Consider the following 14022-nt stretch of genomic DNA (forward strand, 5'->3'; position numbering starts at 1 on the left):
GGTTCGCCCACGGAGGAGCCTGCAAGGACCAAGTGATGAGCACAAGAGGGCCGGTGTAGCTCCGGCCTAGGACTCTCCGATGCTCAAGTTAGCTCACCAGTGCAACAGCGTAACAGCTAACAAAAAGCGAGATGAGGAATGGTGCTCCATACTTGGGTATTTATAGAGTGAGGATGAGATGAGGCGGTTGGGAGAATCCTAGTATGGTAGGAGTCCTTCTTTTGGAAGGCTCTCTCGCGTAGAGCGAAGTATAGAGCTATTTTCGGGGTCGGGCTCTTATTAAGGTAAGAGTCCATGTAAAGTGTGATTTCGTATTACGCTGGGATCGTGGCTCGATCCTTATCCCGTGATTCTCGGGATGTGCTGACGTGGCCCCGCGATCCCCGGTGGAGCGCTATGGTAGCCTCTGTGGAGGAGGGCTCGGCCTGGGAGGTCAGCCCGATAGGTTGGTCTTGGCAGTCAGCTCGGCCAGGGGTTTATGGCTGACCTGTGTGAGCTCGGCCTCAGCCACCGGCTAGCTTGCACGAGTCTGGCTCTATCAGGTGACTTATCGGAGATGGGATCGGCCCGGTTTCCTGCTCGGCTCAATTCGGTTCTCGGACTGAGGTTAGGTCGGCCATGTGGCAGCCTCTGATAGGTGGGGTGTTTTATGCCTCATCACGCCCCAATTGTATCTAACCCCTCTAGTCTTGGGCATTCTTCAACTGTAGCTGAACCGACTCAAGAAATTTGGGTACAGTGTTTTTATGTGGATAAAAAAGTGCAGGAAGGCTGTGGAGAAGATGAATGTTGAGATATGAACAGAAAAGAATGATACACAATTGCCCATCCTCTCCGAAATAGATTTTTCGCAAGGAAATTTTCCATCTAAGAAGTTCATAATTTTTCTATATTATTCATGTGATTAAACAGTCATGGCCTGCTTTTCAATCTCAACATCCTTATGACATCTATCTATAGGTAACGTCGTGAGACCCAACGAAAACGGAGGGGGAGGGGAGTCGTCGGATCTTCTCTTACGATACATCTGCCGCTGCGACACCGATACACACGCATCTCCGTTTCTCAGATAGAGTTTCTGCATGCAATCTCACGTTGTTCCAATAACACTCCTGCATCTCTCGGTCGTTTCTCAACCGCCATCTTGCTGCTGCAATCGCTTGCTGCAAAACCCCTCCTCTGAGATATCAATTGGTTTCATTCCCTCTGAAGTTCTTAGTATTTAAATATTTATTTGAACTTTGGATGCGATCGAAGGCGGGTCGAGGAGCCGGAGATGTGAATCATTTCATCGTCCTCGTAGACGCAGAGAGTCTAAGTGTGCTTCTCGTCATCCAGCAAACGCAGGTGTTAGGTTCTACCCAAAAAAAATGCAGGTGTTAGGTCAGAAAGAAACAGGGCAACTGAAATTACAAAAAAGTTTTAACTTACATAGAGAGGGAAAGAGATATAAACATGGGCAAAAAAGGAAAAAAAAAAATTTGGTTACAAGTGATTGTTGTAACCACCATGGTTACAAACAGCTTTACCTTTATTGGAAAACCAAAAATTTTAATAATAAATGAGGATAAAGAATACTCAGAAAAAGAATAAATAAATGGAAAATCCAAGTTGGCCAGCTAAATATAATTTTAAAACTATCGTTTACGCGCTCAGTTGGATCAAGGTCAACGAATTGTCCTGTTCCTTTGACTTTTTCTCAAATCTCATATGCAAGTTTTTTAAAAGTCAATTTTAGATACAAAGACTTGGGCCGTGTATAAAAGTAGTAGTTGATACTTCCACAGCTCTACCTTGGAAAATTCCCTGAAGCTGCTGTAGGCTTATAGCGTGTACTACACTTGAACCAACTGAGTATGGGAGCACCAAAATCAGGTAAATGGGACACATCCCAGTGAATCTCAATCGCCCATCAGGCATCACCTTATAGCAAATCTTTCCCAAGGTTCTATAGGTATGGTGGTCTCCGTTAAGAGTATCAATTTAGAACCAAATTCGAACCAACCATTTAAAATCGAATAAAATTGAACTGAAATAAATTGATTTAGTATTGATTTCAAAAGCTAGAATCTTTTCTCGATTCGGTTTCATAACTACAATCGTTAAACTAAACCAAATTTCTTTTCTTCAAACCGAATAAAAAACCAAGTAAAATTATATTCTCTTTTTAATATTTCAACAAATGTGGATGATATATTTAATTCTTATTTAATGTTTGAAAAAAAAAATTTTGATGAATTATGACCCTGATAAATAAGGGTTTCTTTTTTTTTAAAAAAAATTTATGGAAATTTAAAAAATTGGCCCAAACACTTAAAATAAGATCTAAACTGAATAAAAATTGAAACCAAACTAAATCGAGTCAGTTTGATTTTGGTTTCTGCATTTTGTATCTTGAACCGAATTAAAATCAAAACCAAACCGAATTGATTGACTCCCAGAGTCTTCTTCGTAGGCACCTTCTTTCTCTCTCTCTGGTTATTTAAAAGAACCCTTCTTCCTACTAATGTGTCATACTTTAGAACCTATCAATCCACAGTTATGCATGGCGGTTTCTGGGATTCAAGGGCAAATTCTTGAGGTCACAGGTCTGTATCCATGGCTGCCCAACATTTCCATCAATTTATATATCCATAAAGTATCCATTATTTTAACCCTTTCAGTGTGTATGGTTGCATGCAGTTGTAGGATGTATCAGGTTGAAAGACACAGAATGGATATCAAGACAAGATCCATACGTCTCCATTGAGTATGGGAGCACCAAGTTCAGGACAAGAACCTGCACAGGTATCCCTCTTTCACAGTTTTTGAATTCTGATCGATTATGAATCCATAAATGAATTTAAAATATGATGATGACGATGATGATTCATAATTACAGATGGGGATAGAAACCCAGTTTTTCAGGAGAAGTTTACTTGGAACCTCATTGAAGGGCTTCAGAAGCTAAATGTCAGTGTCTGGAATAGCAACACTTTCAGTAGCCACAACTTCATCGGTAGCGGAAAGTAAATAACAAATCGTATCTCCTTAATTTCCTCTCGACATATTCGATTATTTTCAGTATAAATATGCTAATTAAATTGATGTTTGAAGCTGTTGCTGTGTTATTTAATTTTTGTAGGGTTCAATTGCAAAAAGTTCTTTCTCAGGGATTTGATAATTCTTCATGGACAATTGTTGATGAAAAGGGTAGGTAATTTACAATTCGGCTCTCCCCCAGCCAGATCCGGTATATTACAAGGACTAGGGATTAAGAATTAGGGGTAAAGAAAAAGGTTTTCAAACTAATCATTCTCCTTAACTGCAGATTTTCAGGAGAAGTCCAACTAATGTTGAATTACCCCAATGCCAATGCCAATGCCAATGCCAATGCCAATGTCAAAGCTAAGGTAACCTTTCAAACTTTTTTCTTTTTTCTTTTGGTGTGTGCTTTTCTTGTTATAATCAAAAGTTATCTGAATTAGGTTAAAGAAAGATTTTCAAATAATTTGCAAGTGATTTATTATATAAGAAATGACATGATTTTATCCTCTATGAAAGAAAAAATATGTTACACTAAAATGGGTGATCACCTGCAATAGGTTCACTTCGTAGTCTTCTCTTGATATTTGCATATTAGGTTGTGGATGTTTGATTAGAACTCCAAAACTACATATTAGAAAAAGAAGAGAATTAGACGTGGGAGAGAAGTGAAACAATGTTAATAAAGTGAGATAGTCTACTAAATACCATTTGGGGACCTATCTAACTAAAACCTTTAGGCATTAGGTGGAGATGACTCACGAATATAATAAGACACGTCTAAAGTCCCAATGAGACTATAATAGACATGGGCAAGAGATCACTAACTTGTCCTATGGCTTCTGCACCAATGTGGGGACCAATGAGAGCGCGTAGGGGAATCAATATATTTTTTTTTTTTGGTAAATAGGGGCATCAATATAAATGAGATTCTTTTTTTTTTAATTTCTAGACACATGGGCTATGCGACTAAGCAACATTCTTTTTCCCTCTTTTTTTTTTGGGGTAAAATACACGTATCCCCGTAATGCACCCAATATTCCTCATATCCCCCTAAGCTTCTGATAAGTCCACGTACCACTCCTCAATATTCCACGTACCACCTCTATTTTACCCTTCTAAAGCCATTTAAGTCCAAAATGCTAGAAAATGACCAAACTACATTTTCTTCTATCTTTTCTAAAATTTGAAAAGACCTAATTACCCTGAACTATTTGCTAAAATTTGAAAAGACCAAAATGCCCTCATCTTCCCCAAATCATCATCTTCTTTTACATACCCACTATTACCGCCACCATCCATCATTAACACCATCACCACCGTGAAGCCCCACCTCCAGCACCAATAGGAATCAAAATCATTTCTTTCTCATTCAATCACAGAAAATTTCATAGAATAGTTCCAAAACTTAATTGAAAAAAAAAAAAATCCAAGTTTGATGGAGAAGCGGAACAAAGAGATTGTTGATTACCTCTAACACGGGTCTGTAGCCTTCCTAATTTTAACTTGCAGGAGCCTTTTCTCGACTACTCTTCTGATGAATTCTTCAGATGTGGAAGAAAATTCACCAAAGTGTATCCGAATCTCCAACTTTTCTTCCTTGCTTTTTTAATTTTCCTACTCAATCGGGATTCCTGTCTCTGACCATCTAGAGAAAGTCGAGGAAAGAGGAGGGAGAAGAGAGAGGGGCTTGGTTTGCTGGAAACGATGGGGTGAGATCTGGTTTTAGCAAGAACAGGTTGAGCATCGACGGGTGAGAGGTGTAGAAGATAGGTACTGGTGTGAGCGTTGAACAACTAAAAATTATCAGAATGTTCCGTAATTCTTGACTTTGGAGGGTATTTGGGGCCGGTTTGTTGTCTGTGAGCATGAGATCAGACTGGATTTGCCAAATAAATTAAAGATTTTCTTTTTTTCTCGTTGGGGTTCTTTCAGTTTGGGCTGAAATTTGGGTATATGTGTACTTACCCTGAGCGATTCAAATTGTAAACGGAGGTCGGAAAGTTGCCTGAGTTGGGGGTTCTAAGATCAAGTTTCAGGTTGGGTTCCTTCCTGCTCTACTGTCAGGAACAATTACAGATAGCTTTATTTGATGATTCGAGGGCTGTTTCGCTGGGTTATAACTTAGATTTCATAGGGTTATGAGTTGTGATTCAGGTCCTAAAATTCCAGATTGATCCACTCTATCTTGAGGAGGATTTTCTCCTTCGTAGGTTCCAGTGGAAGAGGTGGAGGAGTTGGAGGTGGGGCTTCACGGTGGTGATTGTGTTAATGGTGGGTGGTGGTAGTAGTATTGGGTATGTAAAAGAAGACGATGATTTGGGGAAGATGAGGGCATTTTAGTCTTTTCAAATTTTAACAAATAGTTCAGGGCAATTAGGTCTTTTCAAATTTTAGAAAAGATAGAAAAAAATGATAGTTTGGTCATTTTTTAGCATTTTGCACTTAAATGGCTTTAGGGGGTAAAGTAGGGGTGGTACGTGGACTATTGAAAGGTGATACGTGGATTTATCAGAAGTTTAGGAAGTACGTGTATTTTACCTTTTTTTATTTATTTTTTATTTTAATAATGGTTTTGCCATTTTTTTCAACTTGACTCTGGCAACCTATCAAATTCAAAATTTGATTTTCCAACAATGATCTAAATAAGGAGACTGTCAATGTAATTCACAAGCAATTGAATAAGGAGGTTGATAAGCATCACAATTGTTTATGAGTTATATTAATGTCATCTGCCACATTAGCAAACATGAGTGGATCCAAATGATGAAGGATCTCACATCTAACTATTGTCAAATTTCAACCTAAAATGAGAAACAAATCAAAAAGTTCCTGCAAAGTTGTGGGAAAAAAAAATAATCTATGAAAAATCAACTAATTAACCTCTATTTTTATAAATGATTTCATATTGATTATTAGAGGTTATGGGATGTTTCTAACTACGACCATGCCTTGTGCCCCTCCTACATTATTGTATTGATCTGAAACTTCACCTATGAGATGGGTGTGTCGTTTTCTATCACATTGGTCCAATAAAACTATATTTTTACGTGTGACAATTGCAGAGATCAATGGCAACCAATGATTACTCTGCTCCAGCAACAGCACCGCCGCCAAGGACAATCACTCCTTACCCTTACCCGGCGTCCACAACCTATGCTCCGGCAACGGCACCACCGCCATGCACAACCACTCCTTACCCTTACCCTTACCCAGCGTCCACAACCTATGCTCCTGCTCCATCACCTTATCCTTCTTCATATCCCCCTTGTGGTATAGCAGGTTACCCACCCTCCCCATATCCAGCAACTACACTACAGGCAGCCTATCCACCACAGCCATATCTGCCCACACAAACATATCCACCACCTCCAGCAGGCTATCCACAAACTTATCCACCAAGCTATCCTCAAACTTATCCACCAGGTACTTCTTCTTGTTTTAGAGCTTTTTTCATTCATTGTTGCTGAACTAAATGTAAAACTGCATAATCTGAAGTTTCTAATCAGCTACCACATGTTAATCCTGCAGTGCCATTTCCAGGGATCTATCCACCAGGGCCATACTGAGATAGAGCATCGCCATCGGATGTTCATGCTTCGTAATCATATGAAGATCATGTGAAAAATTACAATTATGTCATTTCCAAGAGTTGTCATTGTCCATGTTAAATGATAGGATTTACCTTCATTATTAAAAAAAAATTTCTTGATTGTTGTAATTGTAACCAATTACTAATTTCATTTTTCACCCCTTATCGACATTCTCTATGGGAGAGCCTGGCCCCTACATATGTACGGGGGGCCAATATATATATAGGAAGAACGCTACTTGGTTGTGTTGCCAACATGACTCTTGCGGCTAGACATAGTACCGCACTACCCCCATGGAAACGCAAAAATGTGCTCTCTCTCTCTCACATCAGCTTCCCAAGAACCTGGGTTTGCGTTTCTAAGTGACCACTCTTGAATGACTTCCAGGTCAGCAAAGAAAGAGGAACGGTTGATTGTAAATCAGCCTGATTTATAACCCGCCCGTGGTTGAACTGATCTACGACCACCCTCTCCTAACCTAGTAGTTCCACAACTCCTACTATGGTTGTTGCCAACAGGGATCCCCCATACCAAAAAGTTACGGGGCCATCTATTAGGTATAAAGTTGCATACCACTGCTATGATGCCACTAGATTCACAACATCAGTGCCGTTATCGGACATTACATTTTGAGAATCTATTTTTCGCATATCGTTCCACACCAAGAAAAGTGCAACTCTCTCTTTTGATACCAACAAATGCTCTTCATAAGATCCACGAAGCATTGTGAAGGGCATTATCATCTTGATTCCTATTTTTGCAACTGGTGAAATGTATTACAATGTTCGATCCAAAAGCTGAAGCTATTACGTAGAGACTCTCAAATAGTATATGAAGACATAAAAAATCAATGTTCATCTCAAAATTCAAAGCTATTAGATGGAAAGACCCAACTAGTAAATGAAGGCACCCAAGATCCTAGAGTTTTTCAACTGGGGGAATCATCCATAACAGAATGCGCTCACATTGGCTACCACAAGCATAGGAGGAGATTAAATTCAAAACCAGCCCCATGGGATGGATTTCCATCAATTCTATGAGAGAGCTCGTTCCAAAGATGATTGGGGGCCACATATAACAAAGTGAGATAATTACAGTAAAAAAGTAAGCTAACCAAATAAAAACATGTCTACATCATTTTCCACCAGCTTAAACATCCTGTAATCCCTAGCCATAGCAGGCTAGCAGCAACCCCAGTGGTTAGTGAAACCATGTTCTTAGACTTGCAACAAATACAAACATCTATATTAGTTACTGTTATGTATGTCTCGAATTTTTCAACCCGTTTCGAAGAGTGACCCGCTCCGACATTTTTGGTGGCGATCCGAATGGAACTTTTTCTGAGATCTATGATGGTAGTAGAGGGCTTGGGCCTATCCCATCACTGATCTCGTTGGGGGTACGGGGGCGAAGCCCCCACGGTACGGTTCGACCCAACCCGATGGATCGACCCGGATCCGATGGAGGAGTATTTATGTTCCTTACCCGCTTTATTGTAAAGAGAGAGGAAGATTTTGGGGTTTTCGTTCTAGGGTTTCTGAGAGAGAACAACAGCAGTGATTTGGGTGTTCTTGAGAGTTTCCATTGTAATTTTTCTCCGATTTGCATAGTGAAGCAACTTCGTCTTCGCCTGTGGATGTAGCACACCATACTAGTGTGTGAACCACGTTATATCTCTGTGTTCTTTTGCTTGGTTCTTGTTTCTTTTCGTGATTTTGTTGGTGTTTGCTATAACAGTTACAGGGGAGAGGGTTGGGAAGGTAAACTGGAGTAGTTCCAGCAGAGGAAACTCCTCCTTATAAAGACGATTCTCCCTGTAATTTCTGGAACAAAATCGCAGCACCAATGTCTGCCGATCCCAACGAGAAATAGCCCCAAAATGCTGTTGGCAACCGAATGGTGAGATCTGAAATCAGATCTGGCAGATGTCTTAGTTGCAGGTTACTTCGAAAATCTGAATCTCAAAGAAAGAGAGACTTCTAGATATGAAACTTCCAGGTATGGATCGCCCAAGAGAAAAGAACTTATGGATCAAATCTCAGAACCAGTTGATTTGTGTGTAAGGATCCTATGATGGCTTTCCAGAATCTAGTAGTACTGCCCAGAAAGAAAAAACTCAGAAACCAAGGCTAAAATAGGAGATATAGGGAAACAGGGATGCCATGGCGTTGGTCGATATGCACATTTCTTCAACGCCAAGACGCCATGGTGGTACCATGGTGACGCCATGACAACTATGATCCCTAATTAATAAATGACCGATTAATGAAACTTTTATAAAAGAAAAAGATATTGTGGCAGTCTGCTACTGGTCTCAGGAGAGTTTCAAAGATTACTTTTTTCTTCTTATGGAGGATGGTTTGGAGAAATATAGAATTTCACAACCAAGTGTAAAGTATAAACCTCTGTTTGTTTTGGCCCAAAATAGCCAGAAAAGAAAACTCTACCCTAAAATCCAATTTTTCATTGCTTGTTTTTAAATTTGTAAAAATTTCAAGGGGGACAATTTTACGAGGGAGCATACATTTTCCAGATTTTTCCATGGCAAATATACACAACTTGACCATAGATCTTCCCTTGTAAAATTTTCAAAATCTTGAGAGCACCTTTGTTGCCTTGGATGGATCACATATGGCCAGCGTATCCATGGGACCTATACTAATAAGGTTTTCTCACAACCATATGGTAGTGGCTGCATAATTCAAATTTGGTTATAATGGTATTTAATGTAATCATTTTAAATGATTTTACCATGTAAATGGAAAACAAGCATTGAAAAATCTTGCAATAACATCTGACATTATATTTTACCTCCTACAAACAAACATTGGAAAAAAATTCAACATGTATACCCTTATTAATAAAATTTGGCCCTGTAGAGTTTTACATGTAACATTTTACATGAAAACAAACAGAGCCATAGATTAAAACAAGCTATTCAAAAACTGTATGCAGTTAAAACAATTTTGTAGCACATCATAACCTCCAACACTACACCTTTATGGTATTTCAGTGGGTAAAAAGTACAGTATTGGCCTCTGCACAAAAAATATTGTCAAGGTTAACAAATAGCAGAAAATTTTCATACATTAATGCATTCATATCAGATTGAACAATACAATGACTCTATAATGGGCACCTCATAAACCAGAGAAGAAAACAGAAAGCCACTACTTTTGATTCCCAATGGTCGAAAGAGAAATGCAGAAAACTTGTCGTTAGGATCAATTGGAAATATATCCATTCGTTACCAGGGGCTGTAATTACAGTCTCTCGGAGAGGAAAGACACTAATATCAATAAACCTTGACAGAGCCATAAGTGACGTTTCTAGGGCACACCTTTCTTTATCGCTTCTGGTGATGGATCCATAGTCTCTACAGTTAAAGACACGAACGCTAGTTTGTGTCGAGAAACTGGGTCCCTAATCTCCTCCATCACTTCCCTCACTGAAACGAACTTTCAGCACAATTCGTTAGTTTTTCTCTACCTTCAATAATAGCATTGGCGTCGACGATAGAAACTGCAATTCCTTTGCTCGTTTTACAGCCCTCGAAGAGTCGCCTCCATTGGCTTACCTCTAAACGTTCCGGCGACTGTAGTTTCAACTCAGGCAACGGTTAAGGGTTCCACAGCTTCTGCTTCAAAGAGTGGACAATAGGAATGAGGGTTTTACACTTTTTGTGGAGCGGATCCGGGTTCAACGCATCAGATCCTTATAGAGTTTTTTTTTTTTTGACCCGGTCAAATAAGGACTCCATTAAATTCTATCTTTAAGCACAGCCCTCCACGTGTCATACCTATGAGACCCCACCCCCAAACCAGACCAACCTCCAGTAATTTTCTTCTCTCTCTCTCTCTAATCTTAATTAATTAAAAGCAAAACTCATTTTAGCCTCTGTAATCTTTCGTCCCTTCACAGCAATGTCTCTCTGTATCTTTCTCTTATGGCTTGTTAGCATTCCTGTATGCCACATTCACGCGATTCCAGCTGCAAGAGGTAAATATTGTTCTTGATTTCTTAGTTTCTTTCCTTTTTCTCATGATCTCTGATATAATTAAAAAACATTTTAGGTTTCCTTCTCAACTGTGGATCATCGAAGGAAATCAATGTGGGAAGTCTCAGATGGATTACAGACGAAGGTTTTGTCTCCAGCGGTAACAAAAGCACCCTCGATACGCCAGGTTTGTTGCCGGTTTTGAAAACATTGAGGTTCTTTCCTGACAAATCTGAAAGGAAGCATTGCTACGAGATTCCTGTGATCAAAGGAGGGAGGTATCTGGTTCGAACTACGTATTATTATGGAGGTTTCGATGGAGGAAAGGAACCTCCAGTATTTGATCAGATCATTGAAGGTATGAAATGGAGCGTTGTTAATACTACAGAGGATTACGCACAGGGCCTCAGTTCTTACTATGAGATCATTATGGCTGCTACTGGAAAGACATTGAGTGTTTGTCTTGCGAGGAACCAGCAAACTGTGTCAAGCCCTTTTATCTCCACACTTGAATTGGAGAACATTGAGGATTCCATGTATAATTCCACTGATTTCCACAGCTATGCGCTTAGCACCGTTGCTCGTAGCTCATTTGGATACGATGGCGACATGATTAGGTACATAATTCCTTGTCTCTCTTTCTCCCTATGTATGTGTTTGCTTTATGGTCTCACAGAAAATTCGTACAAGATCAAAGAATATTGGAATAATGTCAGTCTGGATTGCTTCTAAATTAATTAATTAAGAAAAAAAAAACAAAAACCTGTGTTGTAGTTGATTTTAATGATATCAGAGAGAATGAATATGTAAATTTTGGAACTAGCTTTCCAGATGATCAATACAACCGGTACTGGCAACCATTCACAGATGAAAAATTCCCAGTTGTGTTTAGTCACTCCAATGTAACTACGTCAAACTTTTGGAACATTCCACCAACCAAGGCCTTTACGAATGCTATCACAGCGAGCCGAGGCAAGACACTCAAAGTGCAATGGCCAGCAAACGTGTCATTACCCAGAACCAACTACTACATTGCCCTTTACTTCCAGGATAGCAGAACCCCAAGCCCATTCAGTTGGAGAATCTTCAATGTTTCTATAAATGGTAAGCAATTCTTCCAGGACCTCAATGTAACGGCGGCCGGTGTCACCGTCTCTGCCACAAATTGGCCTCTTTCAGGGCTCACAGAGATCACCATGACTCCTGAACTTGGCACGCCGGTTGGACCCATTATTAGCGCCGGCGAGATCTTCCAACTAATACCTCTTGCTGGAAGGACAGTCACTAGAGATGGTACTTAATTAAATGACTCACAATATTAGATTTAACTTCATTCATTAATCCCTTCTTTAAATTTTCTCTTTAAGAGTGATCAATCTGTCTTCTTATGTAATTTTTGCTAACAGTGATGGCAATGGAAGAATTGGCAAGAAGTTTGAACAACCCACCTACTGATTGGCATGGAGATCCATGCTTACCTCGAGAAAACTCATGGACTGGGATTACGTGCTCTAAGGGAAAACTAGCTCGGGTCACCACGTTGTGAGTTACCCCTAGAAATTAGAATGCTAAGTAGATATTAAGCTTTCATTGTGGCATTGTTTCTTGAGTAGCATATAATTTCTGCTACAAAATTATACTGTTATTGATACTGATGATGATGATGATGTGTAGGAACCTCACAGACACCGGCCTGTCTGGATCACTGCCCCCAAGTTTGGCCAACTTGACTGGGCTTACCCACATGTAATTAAGCAATAAGATGAATCCTCTTCTGTTAGATAAATTATCTAATTAATCTTCACATTCAGTCTGAAATTTGTTTGTTTTGATATTATATCTACAGTTGGCTTGGAGGAAACAAACTCACTGGTGAAATTCCAGACTTGAGCACATTGAATGAGTTGGTTTCTCTGTAAGTCTCCTCACACATCACAGTTCTTGAAGGGGGAGTAACCAAGCTCTGGTCAAATTTAGCTTGTCACCAAATCCAAAATTTTGCCTTACCCAAAAAAAAATTCCAAAATTTTTCTCTAAATGACCCAAACAAGCATAACAAGTGCTTCAAAGTGAGTTCTACCATTAGATTCCAGTAATATACAATGGAAATATTCCTATAATTATGTGAAAATTTAAGGACCCAGTTTCTCTTTACCCATGGTGAAGATAGTATTTCCTCATCCACGGGAGATCTGACCATTGAACAATAGGAGGGAGTGTTAGGTTAACATGACATTCACTCCTCCATAAATCATAGCATCAAATTGCTGTGGGTGAAGAAAAACTAAATCCAAAATTTAAACTCGTTATTAATTAGTTTTTCTATATATTTTTTCCTCAAAACTGAAATTTGACTAGGGAGATGGGTATTGGGACCTCAATTACATGGTCCCCACACATGTTATACACATAGCAAGTTAGTGACAGGCTAAATGTAACCAAGTATGGTTCAACAAACTCCACTTGTTTAGATTTTGAATCTTTCTCATTAATCAAGTTTACTTTCTTTTATGGATTACCAAAAAAAAAAATTTAACTTTCTTTTATTTATGATTCAATTAATTGAAGACGGCTGGACAACAACGAGTTGGATGGATGGATACCTAAATCCTTGGGGGACCTTGACAACCTTCAAGAGCTGTAAGTTTCCATTATGCGTGACACTCTGAGCTTACAGCCTTCATTCACAGTTTATAATATATTGTATGGATATATAGCCATGTATGTTGAATTTCCATGTCATTTAATTACTTGCTAAATAATTACCTTTTTTATCTTAACAGATTTCTCCAAAACAACAATCTCAAGGGTCGGGTTCCAAACGCCTTAAAAAAGAGAACTGGAATCAACATTCAGTAAGTCAACCCTCTTTTTTCTTCCGGCTTGTTTCCTATTACTGTATTTTAGAGAGAGGGTGAGCGTTGATAATCAGTAAGACCAACCTAGGGTTTCTCCAAATCTGGAGGTTCAAGTATATTAGATGGTTAAAATCTTGCAATTGGAGGGAGATCACTAGCAGGCTGCATGCGTGACCCCTGCATCAGCGCAGGGGCAATGAGAGGACACACAAAGGCGTCCAACAGGGATGGGATTTTTCATTTCATGGGGTGGGGCAGGATGGTTGTTTCGCCCTTTCTGTGTGACACAAGCGCCATGCAGCCTTCTTTTTCCCTTTGGGGTTTTAGCCAAAAAAGAGAATTAGCTATGTGATCTAAAATAGCTGAAACCAACCATTTGGGTTTCATAAAAGACGTGGGACCCACATTTAGCTGAAACCAACCATTTGGTTTTCATAAAAGATGAGGGACACATATTTAGTTGAAACAAACGACTCAGGATCCCCTCCCCATCAAGTAACCACACACACACCCTCCCCCCCCACCCCCCATCTCACCTCATGGATGGGGT

At 39.5% G+C, this 14022-nt stretch overlaps 2 protein-coding genes and 1 non-coding gene across 3 annotated transcripts; 2 read left to right on the forward strand and 1 right to left on the reverse strand.

Moving 5' to 3' along the window:
* Positions 1-769: 769 nt before the first annotated feature.
* Positions 770-922, reverse strand: LOC122670169. The gene has a single exon (XR_006334146.1). It is a non-coding gene; the product is annotated as a small nucleolar RNA snoR135 (small nucleolar RNA).
* A 1623-nt stretch (positions 923-2545) lies between these two features.
* Positions 2546-3637, forward strand: LOC122668406 (elicitor-responsive protein 1-like). The gene is made up of 6 exons (XM_043864976.1): positions 2546-2588; positions 2683-2787; positions 2882-3008; positions 3125-3196; positions 3311-3392; positions 3623-3637. The coding sequence occupies exons 1-6, from the start codon at positions 2546-2548 to the stop codon at positions 3635-3637; spliced, it is 444 nt and encodes a 147-aa protein (XP_043720911.1).
* A 6870-nt stretch (positions 3638-10507) lies between these two features.
* LOC122669622 (probable LRR receptor-like serine/threonine-protein kinase At1g67720) lies at positions 10508-13473 on the forward strand. The gene is made up of 8 exons (XM_043866422.1): positions 10508-10616; positions 10691-11231; positions 11438-11907; positions 12021-12156; positions 12289-12360; positions 12461-12529; positions 13183-13254; positions 13398-13473. The coding sequence occupies exons 1-8, from the start codon at positions 10541-10543 to the stop codon at positions 13471-13473; spliced, it is 1512 nt and encodes a 503-aa protein (XP_043722357.1). The 5' UTR covers positions 10508-10540.
* Positions 13474-14022: the final 549 nt, after the last annotated feature.

Source organism: Telopea speciosissima, chromosome 7 (genome assembly GCF_018873765.1).
Source record: "Telopea speciosissima isolate NSW1024214 ecotype Mountain lineage chromosome 7, Tspe_v1, whole genome shotgun sequence".
Lineage (NCBI taxonomy): Eukaryota > Viridiplantae > Streptophyta > Magnoliopsida > Proteales > Proteaceae > Telopea > Telopea speciosissima.

Excerpts from the sequence above, each read along its gene's own strand:
- LOC122668406 (XM_043864976.1), top strand. The coding sequence starts at position 2,546 with ATGGCGGTTTCTGGGATTCAAGGGCAAATTCTTGAGGTCACAG. Across the intron at positions 2,589-2,682 it reads GCAAATTCTTGAGGTCACAG|TTGTAGGATGTATCAGGTTG; the intron begins GTCTGTATCCAT and ends GGTTGCATGCAG. Across the intron at positions 2,788-2,881 it reads CAGGACAAGAACCTGCACAG|ATGGGGATAGAAACCCAGTT; the intron begins GTATCCCTCTTT and ends TCATAATTACAG.
- LOC122669622 (XM_043866422.1), top strand. The coding sequence starts at position 10,541 with ATGTCTCTCTGTATCTTTCTCTTATGGCTTGTTAGCATTCCTGTATGC. Across the intron at positions 12,530-13,182 it reads TTGAATGAGTTGGTTTCTCT|ACGGCTGGACAACAACGAGT; the intron begins GTAAGTCTCCTC and ends AATTAATTGAAG. Across the intron at positions 13,255-13,397 it reads CTTGACAACCTTCAAGAGCT|ATTTCTCCAAAACAACAATC; the intron begins GTAAGTTTCCAT and ends TTATCTTAACAG.